The sequence below is a fragment of the Amborella trichopoda genome, chromosome 12, assembly GCF_054954075.1.
Source record: "Amborella trichopoda isolate Santa Cruz 75 chromosome 12, AtrichopodaSantaCruz75HAP2 v2.0, whole genome shotgun sequence".
Taxonomy (NCBI): Eukaryota; Viridiplantae; Streptophyta; class Magnoliopsida; order Amborellales; family Amborellaceae; genus Amborella; species Amborella trichopoda.
In genome coordinates this window covers 39,065,541-39,092,140 of record NC_142347.1, presented here as the reverse complement: position 1 = coordinate 39,092,140, position 26,600 = coordinate 39,065,541, and the positions used below count along the sequence as shown (strand labels likewise).

The following is a 26,600-nucleotide window of genomic DNA, read 5'->3' as shown; positions in this document are numbered from 1 at the left end:
CGGCACGGAATCAGCCGATTTGACCCGAAAATAGGTCATCTCGTGCTGATTCTCACTTATAACCGAAAATCACAATGACATGCGATTTCAACCGGTAGAGATAAGCTCTAAAAAAAAATTTAAAGTTGGGGGGCATATTTGCTGGCGATTTCAACCGATAGGGGTAAGCTTTGAAATTTTTTAAAACATCGGGGAGGCACATTTGTTATGTGCATTGACAAGATTTCAACTGATAGGGGTAAGCTCTAAAAATTTTTAAAAACTTGAGGGGCACATTTGTTGTATGCGTTGTGCTCTGAAATTTTTTTAAAAATTGGGGGGCACATTTGTTGCATGCGTTGTCAACCGCATGTTAGCACAATACTATGAGTTTCATGTCATAAACCTGTACAAGCACTCACATAAACATGCACTTGCCACAAACTTTATACCAGACAGTTCTTCCTTAAGGCTTCGATGTGGGATAATTCCCATCAGCGTGCATGCAAAATCATTAAAGTATAAACCACACCCTCTTACAAATTTGTTATCTTACATGCAATGGGTCGCCATAGTTAATAGGGTTGTTCGACATTATTGTGACCTTAATCTAATAAAGTTCGTGGTCCGTGAGGGTGATTTTTAGTCAACTAAAGCGATCCTTTGTCAATTCTGTTTACTTTTATGCGTAGTCGATGTCCACAAGAATAATAATTTACAAAAATTAACATAATTATATGAAATTGTTCTTTGTTTATGTTAATAACTTAAATATAATTATGTTAAATTTATGTCAATATAATTATTTTTATATACATTAATTTTTTTTAAAATTATATGAAAGTTTTTTCTAATATTTTTAAATTATTTTGATGTAATATTATAACATTATATTATAATTAATAGTTACAATACTATATTATAATTAAAAAATAGATCGATGCTCAGGATCGGGCACCCCAAAAACCCATCATTTTCTTATTTTTCTTGTCAAAAAAAAAAAGTAATATGATAAGTAAAAAGAAAAAGTAATACAATATCTTCTTATTTTTCTTGTCAGAAAAATGAAAGGTGTTTTTTAATACAACAAGCATATATTCTTATTTTCTTATTTTTTTTGTCAAAAAAAAGAAGAGTACTACAACAAGTATTTCTTGTCAAAAAATAAAGGTGTTTCTTAATACAACAAGTATTTTTTATTATTTTGTTAGTTTTCTTGTCAAAAAAAAAAACACAACAAATATTTCTTGCCAAAAAAATAAAATAAAAGGTAATACAACAAGTATCATATTTTTTTAGTCTATGTATGATTATGTACTTCATCTATGATAATTCTATGATTTTTTTTTTGTGTAATATAAATTTAATGGTCAACATAAGTTCATATAGGGAAAAAACATATCAATATTAGCAAATTGATGAAAAAAGTAAAAGTTAATAATGTAGTACCCCTATTTCTTATTGGATTCTTAAAAAATATTTATAGTGAATTTTAATAATTTTTTTGAAATTTTTTTTAAAGTTTAATCGGACTGATTCAGCCGATTTTCGATCCGGATCATCGATTTACTAATCCAGATGGGTTTTTGGGTATTCATCTTAATATTTTTTAATTTCAAATTAAATTGATTTTAGAGCCAATTTCAGTTGTTAAAAGCAATGGTTTAAAAAACGGATCGGTGACCCGGATCGGGCTTCCAAAAAACCGATCCGGATCAACGAATCGGCGATCCAGATTGGGAATCGGGTGAATCGGTCGGAATAAAGCTTAAAAAAAATTCGAAAAAATTATTAAAATTCATTATAAATATTGTTTTTTAGGAATTCAATAAAAAATGAGGGTACTCCATTAAGAATTTTCATGTTTTTGAATGAATATGCGAATATTGATATGTTCTTTCCCTGCATGAACCGCCATTCAGCATTTAATTTACAGTATTTCGTGCTCATCCCTACACTGTTGCTGTTGGAACTCGATATGTGAATAATATGGCTAGGATAGGGTGGCCTCAGAATCATCATCTCTCTCGTTTTCTCTTTGAATAATATGGATTAAAAAAAAAAAAAACAAATTTTCAAAAAAATCGATCATGGATTAAAAAAAAAATCACAAATTTTCAAAAAATTCTATCATGGATTACAAAAAAAAATTCGATCATGGATTAAACAAAAAAAATCACAAATTTTCAAAAAATTCAATCATGGATTACATAAAATTCGATCATGGATTACATAAAATTCGATCATGGATTACAAAAAAAAACAAACAAAAAAAACAAACAAAAAAAAACAAAAAATTCAATCGTGGATTACAAAAAAAGAAAAAAATACTTCGATCATGGATTACAAAAAATTCAATCATGAATTACAAAAAACTCTATCATGGGTTACAAAAAAAGCAAAAAACAAAAAATTCAATCATGGATTACAAAAAAAGAAACAAACATTTCGATCATGGATTACAAAAAAAAAACAAACATTTCGATCATGTATTACAAAACATTCGATCATGGATTACAAAAAATTCTATCATGGGTTACAAAAAAAAAAAAAAAAACAAAAAAATCGATCATGGATTACAAGAAAAGAAAACAAACATTTCGATCATGGATTACAAAAAATTCTATTATGGGTTACAAAAAACCAAAAAATTTGATCATGGATTACAAAAAAACAAAAACAATTCGGTCATGGATTACAAAAAAATCGATCAAGTATTACAAAAAAATCTATCATGGATTACAAAAAAAAAAAAAATCCGTACGGAATCGCCGATTAACTGTTCGGACTCGCCGATTCCGTACAGTGAATCGGCTATTCACTGTACAGAATCGTCCGGTTCTCTCTAGAACCGGACGATTTCCGATTTTTTGGGCGATCCGGTCCCTTTTCACGTTTTTCGAGTCGAACCGGGCGAGTCCGGCTCGACTCGGCTTTTTTTAAAACGCTGGTTAAAAGTAATGGTTTAAAAAACGGATCGGTGACCCGCATCGGGCTTCTAAAAAACCAATCCGGATCGGCGAATTGGCGATCCGGATCGGGAATCGGGTGAATTGGTCAGAATAAAGCTTAAAAAAAATTCGAAAAAATTATTAAAATTCATTATAAATATTGTTTTTTAGGAATTCAATAAAAAATGAGGGTACTCCATTAAGAATTTTCATGTTTTTGAATGAATATGCGAATATTGATATGTTCTTTCCCTGCATGAACCGCCATTCAGCATTTAATTTACAGTATTTCGTGCTCATCCTTACACTGTTGCTGTTGGGACTCGATATGTGAAGAATATGGCTGGGATAGGGTGGCTTCAGAATCATCATCTCTCTCATTTTCTCTTTGAATAATATGGATTAAAAAAAGAAAAAAAAATTTTCAAAAAAATCGATCATGGATTAAAAAAAAAATTACAAATTTTCAAAAAATTCTATCATAGATTACAAAAAAAAATTCGATCATGGATTAAACAAAAAAAATCACAAATTTTCAAAAAATTCAATCATGGATTACATAAAATTCGATCATGGATTACATAAAATTCGATCATGGATTACATAAAATTCGATCATGGATTACAAAAAAAAACAAACAAAAAAAAACAAAAAATTCAATCGTGGATTACAAAAAAAGAAAAAAACAGTTTGATCATGGATTACAAAAAATTCAATCATGGATTACAAAAAACTCTATCATGGGTTACAAAAAAAACAAAAAACAAAAAATTCAATCATGGATTACAAAAAAAAAACAAACATTTGGATCATGGATTACAACAAAAAAACAAACATTTCGATCATGTATTACAAAACATTCGATCATGGATTACAAAAAATTCTATCATGGGTTACACAAAAAAAAAAAAAAAAACAAAAAAATCGATCATGGATTACAAGAAAAGAAAACAAACATTTCGATCATGGATTACAAAAAATTCTATTATGGGTTACAAAAAACCAAAAAATTCGATCATGGATTACAAAAAAACAAAAACAATTCGATCATGGATTACAAAAAAATCGATCAAGTATTACAAAAAAAACTATTATGGATTACAAAAAAAAAAAAAAAATCCGTATGGACTCGCAGATTCACTGTTCAGACTCGCCGATTCACTGTTCGAACTCGCGATCCGGTCCCTTTTTCACGATTTTCGAATCGAACAGGGCGAATCCGGTTTGACTCGACGTTTTTTAAAACACTGGTTAAAAGTGATATACAGAGGATTTAAGGGAGGCTTTATGTGGTTTTAATACTATGCGTTATAGAAACTTTATCTTTTTTTTTCTTTTTTTTTTATAGTTTTTCCCAAAATAATGGCGTTCTTTAAATGGATGGGCTACAGGAAAACGGGTGGATGCCTAAGCAAGGAAGGCAAGCATCGTAATCATCGCCATTGCCATGTTGGTGGTGAGCGCAGGGCCTGCTTCAAGGCCTTTACCCAAACGCTCCTTCTCTCTCCCTTCCTCTCATCACATTTCAAAACATCCAGCAAATCACTTTTCAAATTCATGGATTAAAACCAACACCTCTCTCTCTCCAAATCTCTCTAAAAATTCGAGGTTTTTGAGAGCAAAGAGGAGACCATTGCCAGTGGTTGGCCCTGTGGCTTGTGTTGGTGGTGATGAGAATAGGATCTCCGTTGAGGACGATGGGGTCCCCTTGGAAGGTGTTATACAGTTTGAGAAATCGGGGTATTCTCTCTCTTCGTGGGCGTGAGTCTGAGCCTCTCTCTCTACTTCTCATACAAAACCCATGTTTTTGTTTTCTCCAAAATTGCACAATTGATGCTTGTTTTTCAATCTCTTACATGATTTTGTTTTCCAGACGTGTTGCATTTCTTGCAGGTGGAGATGTTTTGTGCTTGTTGGTGTTTGCAGCGATTGGAAGATTCAACCATGGCTTCCCTGTCTTCGATATCGAAACCTTTCACATAGCTGACCCTTTTATTGCAGGCACTGTTTTCCTGTTCTAAAATTTTAATGGATTCTTGTTCATCAGTTTCATCCTTATCATCAGTAGAAGTGTGTCTTATTATTTTAAATTCATATGGTTAATTCCCTTTTTCTTTTCCTTTCCTTTCGGTAATTAAATTACAGGATGGTTATTGAGTGCTTATTTTCTTGGGGGCTATGGACCGGATGGAAAAGGAGCAAATGGTTTAGGGAAAGCTGTTATCGCTGCGACTAAGTCATGGGCAGCGGGCATTCCTGTGAGTTCGTCGTTACTTAAATCTTTGCAACAACTTGATTCCCTGGTGTGGATTTGTAGCTATGGGTTCTTATATCATTAATATTTCATTAATTTAAGAGGCTTTGTGATGCGATTTTTATGTTCATGAAATTTTGCTGCAAATAATGTATCTGAGAAAATGTCACCTTTTTTCTTTATCAACTACTCTCCCTCACAAGCTGCTGCAAAGCTATCTATCATGTTTAATTTATCTAGAATGACTTGCTGCTTGTTCTTTCCAATTGCCTTTTTGAGCATGCAAGTCAGTCAATCAGTTAATCTTCTTAGTTCACATATGTGCTCAGATCTCTTTAGACGTAATAATATCACCCACTCTTTGATGAACTGACAATCAATGTCAATGCTCTTGGTTTGTCCTCTCATGAAATAGTGGAGACCAAGAAAAATTAAGCATTCTTCAGTTATTGCAGTAAATGTCCATTGGAAGGTGCAACTAATATCTAATCTCAATCTCTGAAGGCTCTCAGGCATAGTAGTTTGCATGCAGTATGAGCCATAGCCCTTTGCTCCATTTCAACAATAGACCTTGGGAGAACATGCTATCTTGTACTCTTCCACATTGCTGGGTTTCCTTCCTCTTATGAAGATGCAATGGTAGTTGTAGATCGGTTTTTAACAATAATAATAAAAAAATGCAAATAGTAGATTGGGTGTCTAATTGAGAACCAACCCAATTTGCATCTGATAGGGCTTTTGCATTGATATTTTCATATGGAACAAATTATTCCTTTTTGTGTAAAATCTTTAGAAGAGGCTCATTGTGTGCATTTGAAACTAGATAATGACCCCTATTGGGCATGAAATTGAGCTCGCCCACTAATCTTTGAAATACTTGTATCCTTTTGTAATTCCACTATTCATTTAATTATCAAAAAACAAGAAAAATCCACTTAATCAGTTTCTACATGACAATTTGGTTCAATAAAAATCTCCAATGTTATCAACTCCAATTTCCTTGTGTGTTTCAACAAGCCCATAGTGTATTTTCTTCAAGATATGATGATATATGCCCACACGCAGCCTTGAGTTGCCACCCACATTTTCTTACACTACACACCAACATTGGGTGGTGCACATTTACGGTGCTGCAGGTACTGGTTATTCCTACAATCGCCCAACCCACCATTTGTTTCCCATTTGATCTGGCCGAGCTTAGATGCTCTCAGCCATGCCAAACTGTGCAAGTGCTCTGTGCACATGAGGCTCATGCACGGTGCACTATGTGTCTGGGCAGGCATGTGTGCATGTTGTGGACAACTGGTCACAATATGTGAACAAAGTGGAATAAGCAAATTATATAGTGATTTATCTAAGGTTTAGGAATAGTCCTCCCATGATCTATCGTAGACTGTGCCACATCAAAGCTCGTCGCTTCTGCAGGAAGATGCACTTCATTAAAGGAGTGCACATTAATCGATGCATTGTGTGTCTAATTGAGAACCAACCCAATTTGCATCTGATAGGGCTCTTGCATTGAGATTTTTATATTGAACAAATTATTCCTTTCTGTGTAAAATCTTTAGAAGAGGCTCATTGTGTGCATTTGGAAACTAGATAATGACCCCTATTGGGCATGAAATTGAGCTCGCCCACTAATCTTTGAAGTACTTGTATCCTTTTGTAATTCCACTATTCATTTAATTATCATAAAAAAAGAAAAATCCATTTAATCAGTTTCTATATGACAATTTGGTTCAATAAGAATCTCCAATGTTCTCAACTCCAATTTCCTTGTGTGTTTCAACAAGCCCATAGTGTATTTTCTTCAAGATATGATGATATATGCCCACACGCGGCCTTGGGTTGCCACCCACATTTTCTTACATTACACACCAACATTGGTGTGGTGCACATTTACGGTGTTCCAAGTACCGGTTATTCCTACATTCGGCCAACCCACCATTTGTTTCCTAGTTGATCTGGCCGAGCTTAGATGCTCTCAGCCATACCAAACTGTGCAAGTGCTCTGTGCACATGAGGGCTCATGCATGGTGCACTATGTGTCTGGGCAGGCATGTGTGCATGTTGTGCACAACTGGTCACAATATGCGAACAAAGTGGAATAAGCAAATTATATAGTGATTTATCTAAGGTTTAGGAATAGTCCTCCCATGAGCTATCGTAGACTGTGCCACATCAAAGCTAGTCGCTTCTGCAGGAAGATGCACTTCATTAAAGGAGTGTACATCAATCGACGCATTGTGTGTCTAATTGAGAACCAACCCAATTTGCATCTGATAGGGCTCTTGCATTGAGATTTGCATACTGAACAAATTATTCCTTTCTGTGTAAAATCTTTAGAAGAGGCTGATTGTGTGCATTTGGAAACTAGATACTGACCCCTATTGGGCATGAAATTGAGGTCGCCCACTAATCTTTGAAATACTTGTATCCTTTTGTAATTCCACTATTCATTTAATTATCAAAAAAAAGAAAAATCCACTTAATCAGTTTCTACATGACAATTTGGTTCAATAAAAATCTCCAATGTTCTCAACTCCAATTTCCTTGTGTGTTTCAACAAGCCCATAGTGATTTTCTTCAAGATATGATGATATATGCCCACACGCAGCCTTGAGTTGCACCCACATTTTCTTACACTACACACCAACATTGGTGTGGTGCACATTTACGGTGCTCCAGGTACTGGTTATTCCTACATTCGCCCCACCATTTGTTTCCCAGTTGATCTGGCCGAGCTTAGATGCTCTCAGCCATGCCAAACTGTGCAAGTGCTCTTTGCACATGAGGCTCATACATGGTGCACTATGTGTCTGGGCAGGCATGTGTGTATGTTGTGCACAACTGGTCACAATATGTGAACAAAGTGGAATAAGCAAATTATATAGTGATTTATCTAAGGTTTAGGAATAGTCCTCCCATGATCTATCGTAAACTGTGCCACATCAAAGCTAGTCGTTTCTGCAGGAAGATGCACTTCATTAACGGAGTGCACATCAATCGATGCATTGTACTTTACCATGGGAAGACCTATGTGGAAAAAATTGGCTGCCTCGCTGCTCAGGCAGTCGCGGGCCATGGGTGCGCCGCCTAGGGTGGCCTACCCAAATGGCACCTGCCTTTTGGGTCAAGGAAGGAAGCATGGGGGGCCACCTAGTGCTGCCTTTTAGCCCAAGATGCTGCCTCAATGCCCTCTTGCTGAGGGCAGAAAATTGTCCTCGCTGGGGGCATTTTCACAATTTTCTGTCACTTCTCCCCTCAAAAGTGGGAAAAAGGGTTTCGGGGGGTATTCCACACCCAAATACCGTATCTCATTGTGTAAAATCTTTAAAAGAGTGATGGAGGGAATATACTTATTTTTAATTTCTATTCAACTTTAAAGGATGTATATTTTGATTTTAGTTTTAGGGTTTAGTTCTAGGGAGTTTTTAGTTTCTAGGTATTCTAGGGACTTTTTAGATATTTTAATTAAAGTTAGAGAGTTTAGTTTCAAGTTATACTTAAATTAGGACCTTTTGGTCAAAAGTTAATTATATGGACAAATGTTGTCCAAAGCAATAATTTTAGTATAAATAAGGGGATGGATGGGTTGGAGAGTCATTCATGTGTTCCTCTTTAAGAAAAGAAAGACTTTGTCTTGTAAAAGAAGCCTAAGGATTGAGCCCTAGGCGGGAGTAAACCCTAGGGTTTCTCCAAAATTGTGTGCTTCTTGTTGATTTTTTTTGGTTTCTTGGTTTCTTGGTTTTTCAGCATTAGTTATTGTTTTTGTGTTCTTTTCTTCAAGTTTGGTTTTACGCTCTTTTTCTATTCAAGAGTGGGTTTGGGTTTGAGTTTATTGACATTTTATTGAGTTACCCAATCATAAGAAACTGTTTTATAAAGGCATGAATCTCAGGATCTTTTTACTTTATTGGTCCCAAAATTGTCCTAATATTGAAAATAGACAAATAAGTGATCTTCTTCGACTCTATTGTCCCTTTTCGAATGTTTTGATTATTCCTTTTTAATTTTTGGTGTGGCTTTAGTGACTTTTTCTAATAATTGGGTAATTGGGTTTTCGTATTGTATGTTTCTAGTTTTGATTTTGTAAATGATTAAATGTATTTCTAGGGTGGGTTACTTTGTCCTATACTTGAGTTTGATTTATTGCATCCTAACTAAATACTTGATTTTTGTAAATTACGAAATACTTGAGTTGTTGGATCAATACTTGAGATTTTTCTCAAGGAGCCTGTTGAAGAAGAGTGATATATTGAGGAGGATGACTCAAATGATGATGGTTTGGCATCATCATCACTTTCGGATGCTGCTAGTAGTGGTGTTGGAAGTGGAGATTGTGGTGTTCGTGTTGCTATAAATGGTGGTGGTGGTGATGATGATGATGATGATGATGATGAAGAACCTTGATTTGAAATTTGGGTTAATGAGATTTATTGTCTTGTCTTGAGCTTTGTTGTTTTAAGTCGTTTGAGTTTTGATTTTACTGACCTTTTGTTTTGATATATGATGGTTGATGTGGACGATAGAGTATGGTCTGACTATAGCATATTGGCATTGACTAGTTGTGTATGTCACTATTTAGCGATTCATACAATTCGTATGAATTTTGAGCAAGCTTCAAATTCTAAAGTTTTAGTCATTAAATTTAACGTTTCAAACTCATTTATATACTAGTTAGTATTAAAAAAACTCATCTATATATGAGTTTGAAATGGTACAACTTAATAGCACACATAAAGCACCTTAAGGCCTATTTGATAACTGGAAGCAAGTTCATGAACCGTAAGTTGGAAGTTCCTGAAGAACTTTAAATTAGAAGTTACTTAAGAAGTTCATGGTTTTTGTGTTTGATAACCTCCCCGGGAAGTTAAGAAGTTCATAGTTTTTGTGTTTGATAACTCCTGGGGTATAGGGTAAATATCTTATACTATATTTTATATGTATTTTATATATATATATATATATATATATATATATATATATATATATATATATATATGAAAATATCTTATATTTCATAAATATATAACATATAAATATATATTTTATATAATATATATAATGTAGTATAATATATAAATATATATTTTATATAATATATATAATGTAGTACAATATATAATATAGTGTATTTTATATTTATTTTATTATATAATATATAATATATAATATATAATATATAATATATAATAAATAGTAAAATATATTATATTACATAAATTTATAATGTATATAACAGAATAATGTACTTTTTATTTATTTTATTATTATATATTTACATAAAATAATATAGTATATTGTACATTGTATTTTATATTTAGTCTATTAATATATGTTTTTATTATATAATATTATAAATATCTATTATATTTTATAATATTTATAACATACTATAATATATATAACATAGTATAATGTATAATATAGTGTATTTTATATTTATTTTATTATATAATATATATTATATATTATATATTATATAATGAAATATATTATATTACATAAATCTATAATATATATATAACATAGTAATGTATTATTTATTTATTTTATTATATAATATATAGTTATATAAAATAATATAGTATATTATATATTGTATTTTACATTTATTCTATCAATATAAAATATATATAATATTATAAATATCTATTATATAAATAAAATATGATATATAATAAAATATATTATATATTATACAAAAAAGTATATTATATATTATACAATAAAATATATACATATATCATATATAACGTAATGTAAAATATAATATCGTGTATTTTATATTTATTTTATGATATATATTTGTATTATATAAGATATAATATATAGTGAATTATTTTATTAACCTTTATTTTTACTATATAATATATAAATATATATTTTATATAATATATATAACATAGTATAATATATAATATAGTGTATTTTATATTTATTTTATTATATAATATATAATATATAAAATAAAATATATAATGTATATTATATAATGAAATATATTATATTACATAAATGTATATATATTTATATAAAATAATATAGTATATTATATATTGTATTTTACATTTATTCTATCAATATAAAATATATATAATATTATAAATATCTATTATATAAATAAAATATGATCTATAATAAAATATATTATATATTATACAAAAAAGTATATTATATATTATACAATAAAATATATACATATATCATATATAACGTAATGTAAAATATAATATAGTGTATTTTATATTATTTTATTGATATATATTTGTATGATATAGGATATATTATATAGTGAAATATTTTATTAATCTTTATTTTTATTATATAATATACATAAAATAATATTATAATATATATATATATGTATAACATAATATTGTACTTTTTATTTATTTTATTATATAGTATATATATATATATATTTATATAACATAATATTGTACTTTTATTTATTTTATTATATAATATATATATATATATATATTTATATAAAATAATATAATATGTTATACATTGTATATATTTTATTATATAATTTTATAAATATCTATTATATAAATATAATATAATATATAATAAAATAAATTATATATTTTACAATAAATTATATCGTATATTATACAATAAAATATATACATTTTATATATGGGGGGGGGGAAAAAAATGTTCCGAGTTTAAGTTCCAACCCTTGGGTTGGAACTTTTTTTTTAAAGCAAGATTGGAACTTGAACAGCTCCTTGAAGTTTTGTTTGAAGTTCAATTTTTTTATCAAACACGAAACTTGAACAGTATTAAGAAGTTCTAAACTTCCAGGAAGACAATTCCTGTTATCAAACGCACCCTAAAAGTATTGTTTTATTTTTTCTAGTACTTGTTACATAAGTTTAACTGGGGGGTTTGGTATCCAACCCAAAACCCCAACTACATCTTTGGGTCCCCAAATCCCCCTCCTCTCTATTTGGGCTTCCTAGTAAACTAGGCACCTACCTGGCAATTGAGGTGGCGTAATCCATGTTTTACAACACTAGGAAGAACTAGTTTATCTTTTCGGCTGAGACTTGGGATATGTGCCACCTCCTCTAATTTGATAGTAATTTCTCTCGTGGGAAGAAGGAGAGTGTGCTCGTCAGGGTATAATTGCTCACTTAGGACTCAAGGAGGTTGAAGCATACATTTGAATCACCCATCCTAACTAGGTGATTTGAGCAACTCCTCTCTAGATCCATAAGGCAACCCATTGAGAAGTTGTTTAGAGCCAGTCTTTGAAAAAGTTGGGGACTAGCTAGAAGCCCTCATCTTGATGGGGCTGATGACTAGAGAGAAAATATGGCCGTTAACATGTGAGGGGAAGCTATAATATAATCAATGACGGGGAGAATAGGTCTGAAATTAGCAAATAGAAGAACCTGAGGAACCACAATAAGATATCAAGGAAGAAAAGTTTCAGGGACAAATGTCTCAAGCTTGGTATGTCTCCGAAGTCCCAATTGGAGGCATTCATAGGACAACAAATCTTATCCTGCCAAAGAAATCAAAATCTATAATTCTTTTAGGATATAGGAACTTACTGAATAACTCTCCAAAAAATCCAAGCATTCTTTCCATGTGTACCTAAATGTGCACTCGCAAGGAAGGTAGATTGCGTCATGAATCTTGGACATGAAAAGTTTCTATGTTCATAAAAATCAAATCTAAGCTCATAGAATCTTCTACATATTTTGTATGATAAATTCAGTATATATTGTTTCCATGAAACGCATGCAAGGAACGTATGCTTAGTCTAGGATTGCAGATCGCTTCCTGCTCATACTCCAAATCCACAGCATGCTAGTATAAATGGTATAAAAGATTATATATAAGTGAACTTTCATCAAATATACTCATCCTTGAGCATATGGGCACTTTCAAATGCGTGCAAATCTTTAATACATCATTTTTTTTTTTGAATATATCTTTAATATATCATTCTTAAATCATGATACAAATGACTAATAGGCCATGTCACTTGTGATTCAACCGGGAATGCAACCTTACTGATACTCTCATAACTGAATTGGAATTCATTTAATTTGGCATCATTCCTCTTTTGGGTTCCTTCAGGGTACCCTCTTGGGATTCAACTCAAGCAACACTATTTGTGGTTTTCGAAAGCTTCAATTCTTGGCTTGATGCCAGTATGCTTTAATGTAGTTTTTAAAACTTATATTTGTATTATTTTGAAATTGTCCAAAATGTTTCTAAACCAAAAAGGTCTGGATTTACTGGAAAATTACGATCGCAACATTTCAGTTCTACAAAGCTGCTTCTTTGTCTCACTTTGCATGCCAATTCTTGCATAATTCTTTTGGTTCCCAATTAGAAGTAATGGGTGAAACCAGTCTTTTTAAGCTTGGATGCAGGTCTGGAACTGGGCAGCACCCGTCTTCAGTGAATGAGTCAGACTTTACTGAGTCATAAAAGAATGATAAAGAAAGCATGGTAACCAGTGTGAGAAAGCTGGTTCCCATGGTTTCTCACACTGACCTGGCACCTGCTGGGTCTGATTCTCTTGGTCGAGTCTGAGTCTGTCTTGGAGCTGGTATCGCTACGGTCCTGAACCAATTTGACCCTGTATGACTCAGGAAAATCTTAAGAGAATCAGCCAAGTCTTAGCAAGACTCTTTGATTGGTAAGCATAGGTTGAGAGCTGCACAATGGGATTTTGTGTTCCCTCAACTTTCATGAGAAAGGAAAGCATCTCGTAAACTATGGTTGAGCAAAAGCTTAATATGAAGGAAACCAAGAGTAGTAGGGGTCAAAACAGTCATCAGGATGATTAGTACATGTTTTCTTTTCCTTCTTGAGGGCAAGAACTGGCTCTTAATCGACAAGATAGAATTTAGAATAAAATAAGATGGTATGTCTGATTCTAGAGACTCTTGATGGATGGTCTTTGCTTCTTGAGTCTCTTCTTTTCCTTTGCCCAGCATTTGGTCTAATCTAAGTCCTGTCTATCCTTTGTGCTGTTGTCTTGTTGGAGAGATGAATGATACGGTAAAAGAGGTAGGAACTGTATCCAATGGAGTTGAAAGACAAATCAAGGCTCCTCATTTCTTTCATTCATCCCTATGAGAAGCGTCAAGATGTAAAAATTGACAATTGATCTCCCCAGATTTTGGGAGGGCGGAGACATAGCATTAATGTCCTTTTTGAGTTGTATAGTATCCAAGGAACCGACGTTAAATATTGGAATTGAGTTTATTTGAAAAATCTCTCTATGTATAAAGCACAAAGGAGGTCTTGCCTACATGTCAATCAAGAATTAGTATGCATGTTTCTTGTCTTGGTCACGTGTAGACATTTTTCTCTTTTTAGTCTCATGTTCCCTAGGGTACATGATAAGTTACATGATCTTATCTGGTAAAATTTTTAATAGTAAACATTTTGTAGTTTCTCGTAACGGTGAGTATAAAATATATGGCTATTAACATCTAGGAAATAAAATTTTATAGGTTTTAAACTTAAAAATGCTACGAAATAGAGGGAGTATATATGCAATATAATTCTATAGATCCATGCTATAAAGTAATTTTCCCTCAAGTTGCCCTACTTTTTCAATGTACGCTTTAAAGAGAGGATGATGAGTCATCCCACTAATAAATGTGGTTTTGTTATTCCAAATTTACCCATGATATTTTTGTTAAAAGACCATGAAAGCCTATCAAACTTTCATTATATCAATAAAATATTTTATTAGTTACACAATTTCCTTGAAATGAGCCCTTCATACAAAAATAAATGTGAATTGCGGGACGTCATAAATTTTGTATGAAATATTATTTTTTTTGAAAAAATCTTGTTTAGAATGATTTGATTTAATGAGCATAATTTTACAATGTCAAAATTATAAACATTTAATAGTTCTAAACCATTTTTCTTCCTTACAATGTATGATCAGAAAACTATTAGATTTTTTATTCCTTATAATGAAAAGTTTGGAACTAATAATTCTATCATATACTATTAATTAATCTCATTTTGTGTGTAGTGGAGCTTAGATCCCTTCAAATCACAACCTAGATCCCAGTGACATGGGATCTCGCTCCCAGGTATCCTAGGATCTAGCTCCTTAACCTATTGAATGTGCGGACGTCAATCCTAACCCTGGGTATATTCCATCATATGGCGGTTCAGCGTTTCCCGAACTGATCCCGCTCCCCCCTCCAACAACTATGGAATGGTGCATGCATGAGAAATTTTCAAGAAGGCTTGGAACAAGCTATGCATAGGACAAGGTAGTGGATGGAGAAATGCTTACTTTTCCAAACCATAGACAAAAACAAAAGGCCCATTACTAATATTCCATAGCTTACAAAACATACAGAATCGGAAAAGTCAAAAGGTTTACTCATTGTGTCAGCTATAGCTTTTGAGTTTTGAGACAATATTCTTGGAGGAAGTTATGGAAGAGAATCACAGATAATAACGAATAATACTTGAGCTTGTTAACTGTTCCTTGCTAGTAGAGTACTAAAGTTATCCTAAAAATAATTCATTAGCTATACACAATGTTCAAAAAGTTGGCCCCCCGGCCGCCTAGGAGGACTTTTTTAAAAAAACGCCTAAGTGTGGTCAAAGCAGACATCATTAGGTAAAAAATATTAGGTGCCCGCCTAGGCAGTGTAAAAGGCAGGCGCCTAGGCGCCGCCTTGAAAATATGAGAATTAATTTGTAATTATTAATTTGTTGATAATTATTAGTTATTAATTTATCAGAAATGCTTTTTGCATGTAAAAATAATTATTAATTTATTGGTAAACCAAAAAATAGTATTAGTTTATCGAAAATGCAGTTGCATGTGATAGTAATTATTAATTTATTGGTAAAAAAATAGTATTAATTCATAATTATTAATTTATCGAAAATGCTTTTTGCACATAACAGTAATTATTAATTTATTGGTAAACCAAAAGATGGTATTAAGTCGTAATTATTAATTTATCGAAAATTCTTTTTGCATGTAACAAAAATTACTAAAGTATTGGTAAACCAAAAAAATAGTATTAATTTATCGAAAATTTTTTTTACATGTAACAATAATTATTAATTTATTGGTAAGCTAAAAAATAGTATTAATTCGTAATTATTAATTTATTGAAAATGCTTTTTGTATGTAACATTAATTATGAATTTATTGATAAACCAAAAGATAATACTAATTCGTGATTATTAATTTATCGAAAATACTTTTTGCATGTGACAATAATTATGAATTTGTTGGTAAACTAAAAGATGGTATTAATCTGTAATTATTAATTTATCGAAAATGCTTTTTGCATGTGACAGTAATTATTAATTTATTAGTAAACCAAAAAATGGTATTAATATGTAGTTATTATTATATAATATATACAATAAAATGGGGGGAGGTGTGGGGGATCCAATTTTCAAAAAAAAGATGACACATGCCGCCTTTGGGTCTAGGCGCCCGCCTAGGTGGCCACCTCACCGCCTATGCCTTCTTGAACATTGGCTATGCAAGATTTCTCTTTCTTCACATTCAAGGTTTGGAAAGACTTATAGTGCATCAGAATAATATCAAAGATTTCCATGGGAGATGTTTTCCATTTCATTCCCTAAATCTAGGTTGTCTCTGTGACAAATGCGTTTTGAAGAGAGATAGAGATGAAATTCAAGTTAGCCACACCTTTGCACTTTCATCGGATGATCTATTCTTTTCATTTTATAGATTTTGGGGTATACTATTACATTAATACCTTGTACAAATATAACATATTACATTTACACTCCTTTTTTTACCATACTGCCTCCAATTGCTCCTGCATATCAAAATTACAAATTCTGCCTATACATTGCTCTACACATGACTTCCTAATAGTCCCCTCAAGCTGAACATTTGTTTGAACCATGGATAGCTTGGCCTTAAGAAACCAATACCTGATTCTTGTTAATGCCTTTAATGACATCAACAATCTGATTTTCAGTCGCAGCAAACTTAGCTTCAATTTCTCTATCTTCTAGATTTTCTCGAACAAAATGTTGATCAATCTCTATATGTTTTTTTCTCCATGATGCACTTGATTCATTTATATGTTATTGCGCTTTGGTTGTCACAATGCGATCAGGACCTCGGGGATGTTTTGACCAAGTGAAGTAAGAATGCCATGAATCCAAGCAATTCTGATGTAATAGCAGCTGTCGATCTATATGCTGCTTTAGTACTTGAGTGTGCAACAACCCTTTGATTTCTACTGCTCCAATAGATAAGATCCTACCTAGAAATATAGAGTCCTTTTATTAGAGTCTCCCACACAATCTGCATTCGGAGAAGCTACTTCAACTAAAGGATCTGTCCTCACTAACATACCTTGGGTGTCTACCCATGCATCATTTGCTGTACCATACGTTCCACATTCCACTCATGTATGTACTACTATACTTGATTTACAGCAAAGACAATAACTGGCCTTGTGAACGTGAGGTATTGCAGAACTCCATCAATGCTGCGATATTGTCTTGGATCGTCATAGAGTTCGCCCTTTTCTTCCTTTAGTTTCTAATTTAAAGGAGCAGGGCTTAGAGTGGCTTACATTCTTTCATCTGTCTAGTGCATATTACATCATTCAAAGTTTTAGATTATTCTGTCTGCACCTGTCATTGGATGGTGAGCACTATCAATATAGGAGCAGAGGAAATTAAAGTTTTTATGCAATCCTTTGCATTTGCTTCTTTCAATGGAGTAGTTTCTTCACCCTGTATGTCCCCAAATGCTTTAGCTCAATGCCTCAACCCTTTGCAATTACTGCAAGAAACGTGGCACGTGCTGGTTCACTGTCAAAATAAACCATGTGCACAAATGCAATATATATAGTCAACTACTTATATTGTCTCTAATCTGTACTGATGTGAGGCCATTTATATGCATGCTACCAAGTACCTCCTTATCATGGTTTTGATGGCAATCCTTGAGCAGTTTCCCATGGAAGATCATCTGATTGCCCATTCCTTTTCTTTACAAAGGAGTTGAATAGAGTTATTGATCTTCCTGGCTGAATGCATTCGAGGAATCCCTCTCTTTTAAGCATTTCTTATATTTTTTTGTGCATCTATCTGATCCTGTTGCTGATCAATTTTAAAGAATCGAACCACTTTATGTGTGTCTTTGTGGCTACACAGTTCCAGTCATCCTACCATTCTGTTGCAAATATCATCATGATTAAATTTGCCATATCTTGATTTCTAACATTTGTGATTTACATGTTTTTAATACCTCTTTTTTTTTACTATCATCTGTCTGTGATTTTTGGATGTGGACTTTCATTAAATTTATGTCCATTCCAACATATGACCTGCCTTTTGCAACCTTTGCTCCATATGGTTCTGTAGAGAACATAAAGATTAACATATTGCTTTGGATGGTCTCCTATTGACAATATTTGTTTCTTTTTGTGGCACACAATAGTGGACCTTTTTTGGCATTTCAGACCAAATATACCTCAAGAATTATCCTAAGCTTTTTCATGCATCATGCACCTCTTGTCTGATGGTTATTTACCACATTATACATCCATTAAACTCCAGATCATGGATTGACTGGCTTCACCAGCATCGAACCTTTATCTGGTTAATCTTCAGATTCTGATTTGACAGGGTAATTTGATGTGCTAATAGATTTTGTATCTTTGTGGAAATTTATTCATTTCTAGGTTCGATGATACCTAATTTGAATGCAGTGGTTAACTGCCGAGCATGGTCAATGGTCTCCAAAGAGATCTCGTGGCCTTGTGTTCTAATGACCGAGTTAAGGTCCACGTTATAGTGAAGACCGTTTTTGTTGTGGCAATATCAATGTTCATCTGAATAGCTGCTTAATCTTGTAATGCACGGAAGGAGCAACTACATTTGATGTAGATTGCCAATATATTAGATGCAAATCTGTGCCATTTCCACTCGAGTTGAGAAACAGTTTGAGAAGGGATGGTGGATACTACATCTAGTTTCCACACTAATTGATGACATCATTTAGTCTTTAGGCATAACCTTAGAGCTTCTTTCATCAAGCTATGGTGGAAGTGGAGGTCATGGCCATGAAGAGGCATGTGCTCTCATGACCAGTATGCTTACCACTCTAACTACCATCGATATTCTTGTTGCTTTAGGACATTGTCTACAAGGGGATCTCTTTCTTCCTATATTGTCTTTTATGTTATAAGCTCTGCATTCTTGTTCTACTGGTGTGGTTATAACTCAACCAGAGTGATTCCAATTTTGATCACCCCAAACCCTGTTTTTAAAGGACTAGGCTCATTTTGTCCTAGATGAGCCCAGCTCATCTGAAATATCAATTTTATGGACAAATTTTTTCTATTGTCAATTCATGGGCCCTATTAATAGGGAATGTCAAATTTGGGGATACATTTTTTTTCTCCTCATAGGGTCTTCATTTTCCCATGTTACAACATTGTTCATTCTCACCCACAGAGTGATGTTCTCACTGAGCCCAGCTCATCCTAAAGAGCCTGGGTTGTTTTATCATTTCCCCTGGTAATTTGGGCTGTTCTTTTGTTTTTTATTTTTTATTATTTTTCAGTGAGCCTTTTGAACTCGTTGATGTATATTGTATGGGTTAATAGGAATTTTTATGCAAATTATCTTCTAATGATGTCGCCTGCTCTTATCAAGCATTAGGTTAGATCAACATTTTAAAAAGTAGATCGGTGACCCGGATTGTCTATCCGGAAAACCAGGTCAGATCGGTGGATCGGCTGTTCGGATCGGAGAATCGCTCAGATCGGCTGGATCTGGCCTTAAAATAATTTCAAAATATGACTAAAAGTTCCTAAAAATATTGTTTTTCGAGTTTCTGAAAAAAATAGGGGTAGTGCATTTTGTACTTCTTTTCTATTTATTTATTTTTGAATATTAACTGTTAGTAGTGGGTTAGCAATTTTGAAACCGTTGATAGTTTTTTGAAAGGGGTAAGCATTGGTAGAAATGGAAACCGAGACCGGTATATGTGTCACGAGTGGTGCTACCACCTTGACCATATGTCGTTTCTTGTCTGAATGTCTATTGATAAATTTTAATACTAATTTTGAAATAATAATTTTACATTTTTTTTATACTTGTTTTGTAACTTTTAGTGAAGAAACGAGGGAGAAAGCTATTGAAACCCTTAGTTTGAAAAAATAGTCATTTTGTGCTCATTCATTGGCTGGTCGCTTATGAAAATCACTGGAAGAGTGTTTCTATTATGAGGCCTTATATGAAATCCTAAAGTGGAGTGTCTCTATTATTGAAAAAACTGACAAAAGGATATGGGATGTAAAGTTTGGGGGAAAACTCCAAGAGATAGCATTTTATTCTACAATGCTCGAATATATAGAGATACAAGAATTATGAACCCTTGATTGTAAGGATTGGAGATTGATACAAAAGATTTGAATTGTAGTTCCTTGATTGTAGGGATTGGAAGTCGAAACAAGAATTTTGATCCCTTGATTGTAGGGAATGGAGATTGAAACAAAAGATTTGAATTGTAATCTCTTAATTGAAGGGATTGGAAGTCAAATGCAATAATTTCAATTTGAATTGTTGGGCTTGCAAGTCAAATGCAATAATTTTAATTTGAATAAGTGGTTGACCCAGTAATGTACCTTAATTTTTGGCTTATTAGAAAAAACCCCTATACTTTCCTAAACCTTGTCCATATTTTTTTTTTCACTATTCGTGTTTTTTTACCAAAATAGCCTTTACGGTAGTTGTATAACTCTGAAGGTATCACGGTACTTAAAATATCGTGATGACCATGAGATGTATAGCGGTACATAAAATACAGTGACCCTAACCAGCTTTCTTGTTATCCACCTCTAAAGCCGTGTCCATTAGGGCCAAATTCACCATGCCTCTTCTCGGCAACCCCATTCCTTTAGGCGAGAGGCCCGAACCCACAAGCCTGATCTTCTGGCCTTTCTTGTTGGCCTCCTTCACCATTTTCTTGAGCTCTTCCAAGTTCTCTGGTTGCAAAAAACCCTAGTTTGTACCTCATGAGTCCCACTCAAGTTCGTTACAGTGTGGAGATCATCAGGTAATGGAGCATAGCGAAAGCCTTGTAAGCTTTCTTGTGCTTTGCATTTTCGAGGAATGAGAATGAGTAATAGGTGGCTATTCCACAACCTAGAAAAAGAGTGCCATAGCCAATGCTCTTTCGGAGCTCTGAGTCAGTGATTGCAGAGGAAAAGAGAAGGGGCAAAGAGCATGTAATAGAGGTTGGGGATTTAGGGTATATGGAGTAGGGTTTGAGAACTTTGAGTGTGAGATGATGGCTGATGCTACAGCTCTGCAGAATCTGAGAGTTCGAAACATGGCCCTTTCTCTCTCTGACTTAGAGGCTGAGCAAGGAAAAGAATGACACTCTCCCTCTCTAAAAGCTGGTTAGGTATAACAGTAACTAAAATGCAATCACGGTATTTTATGTGTCGTGATACACCTTGTGTTCGTAACGGTATTTTAGGTACTGTTATATATTAATGGTCATCACGGTATTTTAAGTACCGTGATGATCTCATGATAGACAGTCATACGACTACCGTGAAGGCTATTTTAGTAAAAAAAACGTGAAAAGTGAAAAAAAGGGGTATGAACGAGGTTTAAGAAAGTATAAGGATTTTTCTAATAAGCCAAATATTAATATATTTTTGATAATTGCCCTTTTTTTTTCAACGTTTACTGTTAGTAGTGGGTTAGCAATTTTGAAACCGTTGATAGTTTTTGAAAGGGGTAAGCATTGGTAGGAATGGAAACTGAGACCGGTAGATGTGTCACAGGTGGTGCTACCACCTTGACTTGACGTTGTTTCTTGTCTGAATGCCTATTGACAAATTTTAATACTAATTTTGAGATAATAATTTTACAATTTTTTTTATACTTGTTTTGTAACTTTTAGTGAAGAAACGAGAGAGCAAGCGATTGAAATCCTTGATTTGAAAAAATAGTCATTTTTTGCTCATTCATTGGCTGGTTGCTTATGAAAATCATAGGAAGAGTGTTTCTATTATGCGGCCATATATGAAATCGTAAAGTGGCGTGTCTCTATTAATTAAAAAACTGATAAATGGATACGGGATGTGAAGTTTGGAGGAAAACTTCAAAGACATAGCATTTTATTATACAATGCTCGTATATATAGAGATATAGGAATTATGATCCCTTGATTGTAGGGAATGGAGATTTATACAAAAGATTTGAATTGTAATCCCTTGATTATAGGGATTGGAAGTCGAAACAAGAATTATGATCCCTTGATTGTAGGGATTGGAGATTGATACAAAAAATTTGAATTGTAATCTCTTGATTGAAGGGATTGGAAGTCAAATGCAATAATTTTAATTTTAATCAGTGGTTGACCCAGTAATTCCTAACACTCCCCCTCAAGTTGGAGCATGAACATCAAGAATGCCCAACTTGCGTGCTAAAAAATAAAATCAGTCTTTGCCTAGAGCTTTTGTAAAGATGTCGACACGTTGATCCTTGGTTGGAACATAAGCTGTTCGGATGTGCTTTATTCTCTCATGATTAACGGGATTGGCAGCAATGTGAATTGCAACTTTGTTATCACAGTAGAGTCTCATAGGATCTTTGTGGTGAATAGCTAGATCCAAAAGGAGATATTTTAGTCATGTTAATTCACAAGAAGCGATTGCCATGGAACGATATTCAACTTCAGCAGAAGATCGAGAGACAATATTTTGCTTCTTTGTTTTTTAGGAGATTGGATTCTCCTAATATTGTGCAGTGCCCAGTAGTCAAGCGTCGAGTCATTAGACAACTTACCCAATCGGAGTCGCAGTAAGCAGTGAGTTATAATGTACTTGATGCAGAAAGAAGCATACCCTGACCTGGAGTCCCTTTCAAGTAATGTACTAGATTTATGCATTGAAATGTGGTTTCCGTGGTTGAGTCATGAACTGACTAAGAACATGGACTGAACATTTGAATATACAATATCAGGCCGAGTGATGGTGAAATATATGAGACCTCCAACCAACCAGCGATGAGAAGCGGGGTCTCCTAAGCAAGGACCATCTGTAGAAATTAGGTTGAACTTTGTTCCATTGGAAATGACATGGGACAAGCAGCGAGGAGGCCCATATCTTGAAGTATTTCAAGGGTATGCTTCTGTTGGGTAAGTAAAATACCCTTTTTTTATTTGATGACCTCAATTCCCAAAAAATATTGTAGAGGACCCAAATTTTTAATGTGAAAAATGCTTTCTAAGAAACTCTTTGAGAGAATCAATCACAGTTGGATCATTCCCAGTAATCAGAATATCATCTACATACACAAGGACATAAGTGGAAGATGGCCCATTGTGATGGGTAAAGAGAGAATAGTCAGCTTTGGATTGAGTATAGCCAGCGGCTAGTAAAACATTTGAAAATTTGGCGAACCACTGGCGTGAGGCCTGTTTAAGCCCATAAAGGGTCATGTTCAAGCGACAAACTTTGTGCACCCCTTTATGTGAAAAACCAAGTGGAATCTTTATGTATACCTTTTCCTTCAAATCACCATGCGAAAAGGCATTTTGGACATCAAGTTGGTGAAGGGACCAATCTTTGATAGCTGCCAGTGCAAGAAGACATTGAACAATGGCTAGTTTGGCTATTGGGGCAAATGTCTTGTGATAAGCAAGGCCTTCTCTCGGGTTGTAACCTTTGGCAACTAGGCGAGCTTTGTAACATTCAATAGTCCCGTCGGCTTTATATTTTATTTTGTATACCCATTGGCAGCCAATGGGTATTTTCCCAACAGGTAGTTCCACTAGAGCCCATGTGTTATTTGCTTCAAGGGCTGAAATTTCGTTGCTCATAGTTTCCCTCCAATGTGGATCAAGTGATGCTTGTTTGAAAAACATAGACTCAATGGAATAAGAGATGGTAGTAACAAAAGTGCGACATGGCTGTGAGAGTTTGTCATAAGAAAAGACAACACTCCACAGGTGGTGAGGAGTTTGGACCTGTTGCTGAAAGGACATTGCAGTAATGGTAGAGTGCACATCAATGGAGCAATGATAATCCTCCAAATAGGTTGGCTTTTTGCGGGTTCTATCTGAACGACTAATAGCTGGAGGCATTGGTTTGTAGACAACATGTGGAGTAATGATGATTGGGATTGGCAGCACTTGTAGGTAGTTGGTCAGGGGTGAGGGATGGTGTTGGGGGTTGGGTGGAATGGAGGTTGAAGGAGTAAGGTTCTCTCTGGTTGATGGTGTAGGTAGATATGATAATAATAGAAGTATAATTGTCTTGGAGGGAATTGGTGGTGGATCATTTTGAACTGGGAAAATATGTTAATGAAATACAACATCTCGACTAGTAAAGATTTTGAGATTGTCAAGATCATATAAATGATAGGCACTTTGGCCATGGGGGATAGCCAACAAATATGTATCTTCGAGCATGAGTAACAAATTGGAATTATTGCATTTGACTTCCAATCCCTCCAATTCAAATTGAAATTATTGCATTTGACTTTCAATCCCTACATTTCAAATTGAAATTCTTTCATTGGACTTCCAATTTTTATAATCAAATGATTACAATTCAAATCTTTTGTATTAATCTCCAATCCCTATAATCAAGGGATCATAATTCTTCTTTTGACTTCCAATCCCTACCATCAAGGGATTGTAATTATTATACCTTTATATATATGAGCATTGTAGAATGGAATGTTATCTCTTGGGAGTTTTTCCTAACTTGACATAGTAGCAGAGCAGGCATTGCCTGAGCATCTTGCGAACTCCTCCCTCCAGAGTGACGTCTCTCTTGGTCTTTCCTTTTAGAGTAAGCCACTCTCTGTCTCTTCTTTCTCCTCATGTCTATTTTTGTCATTCACTCCCATGCCCAGTAATTTCAATTTGAATCAGTGGTTGATCTAGTAATTCCTAACTGGGGATAATAAATGCCAACTAAATGGATATGGTGAAAATTGGCTCTTATCCTAATAAGTTGTTAAGAGGATGAGGCAAGTCTGATATAGTTATCATAGTCCTTGAAAGAGAATGTAAGACATTTTAAGAACTGCCCATCAAGTGTATATACATAAAAGTTATGCGCTAAGCTCTTACCAAAGTTAGAGGGAGAGAGCGCGCTTGAAAGGGGTTCATCGCTTGATTTCACATCAAAGATGTGGGTTGAAAACAGGGAACAAAAAAGTTTGAAAAGGAATCCTGCTGAAATAGGAAGCACGTGAAAGGCACCCGTGTATACGACAATGAGCCAGAGGGGTGAATAAAGACGATAAATTTTTACAATCGGGTGCTGTGGGAACCGGCTGGTACCGGCACAAGAACCGGTACAGGGCGACCGGTTCACACATTTCTAAACCTTTAGGTCAGACCATACAATTGTCGTCTTGGTTTATCTGTTTTGTAAAAATCTTCAAGCTGTGACCACTGAATGAATAGCTCAGGATTCAATTATCATATTGGCCTCTCTCTCTCTCTCACAGACACACGTGTATACACACACATGAAGTAGATTGGGGTATGGTTTCTCTGGCCTAAAGTTGTCATAGCTGGCAGTTGGGAAAGGGCCCTTCTATGTACTCCGTGATTATAGAAGGTTTGCTTATTGTTACTGGAATGTTCTGTTTTGGTAGCTAGGTTTGGTGATCAGGGCAGCTACTTCAGGCCATATCCCTCCACTTCCTTTTATCTTGGTGTCGATGGGGAGCACTGCAGTTTTGCTAATTGGTTGGCGAGCAATGCTGAATGCACTCGTTCCTTTTGATCTAAATAAGAAGAACGAAGTATATAGGCGTGGGAATCCATTTGAGCTTTTTGAGGTAATCTTTCCTTCTTGTTTTCTCAAGAAATGAAAAACCAAAAAGAAAAAAGAGAAACTACTCATTTATCGTCCTCGTATTAAAGTCTCTCTCATCCCGTCTTCCTCTCCCTCTCTCTCTCTCTCATACATGCACATACACAGTTTTTTTCAGTGTTTCGACTAAATGCTTTGTAATGTTTTGGTGATGCAGCTCCTCACGTCTTTGGTGAGAAGATGGTGAAGATAGCAACCGAAGCCCTGAATTTTGTGCATCATTTTTTATGAATAGTACAACTAATTGAAAGAAAACGACCAAAAATTTGTATATTCATCTGCTGTTATCAATGCTGCCATACTGCTGAATTCTTAGTTGTAACATATAATCGCTAGGTTATGGCTTTTGGCCGATTCTTTTACGGTGTGTTGTTAAAATCAAGCAAGGATAGTGAGATTATAATCCTTGAGAAATACTTCGGGAAGAAATCGTTGCTCTGGCTTCAAAAGTCTATTTCCATTTGATGATTATAAAATTTGTAAGTCAAAATATTGTATAGATATTGTGGATATGTGAATATTTGAAAA

At 34.0% G+C, this 26,600-nt stretch overlaps 1 protein-coding gene across 2 annotated transcripts; it reads left to right on the top strand.

Annotated features, from left to right (window-relative positions):
* Positions 1-4,331: 4,331 nt before the first annotated feature.
* On the top strand, positions 4,332-26,600 carry LOC18446906 (uncharacterized). 2 transcript variants are annotated; one of them, XM_006857011.4, is made up of 5 exons: positions 4,332-4,670; positions 4,804-4,931; positions 5,076-5,188; positions 25,852-26,037; positions 26,230-26,600. In XM_006857011.4, exons 1-5 carry the CDS (start codon positions 4,378-4,380, stop codon positions 26,257-26,259), a joined length of 750 nt encoding a protein of 249 aa, XP_006857073.1. In that variant the 5' UTR covers positions 4,332-4,377; the 3' UTR covers positions 26,260-26,600. The 2 variants fall into 2 exon arrangements, with proteins under 2 accessions (XP_006857073.1, XP_011628015.1); XM_011629713.3 differs by having other exon boundaries at positions 4,332-4,691.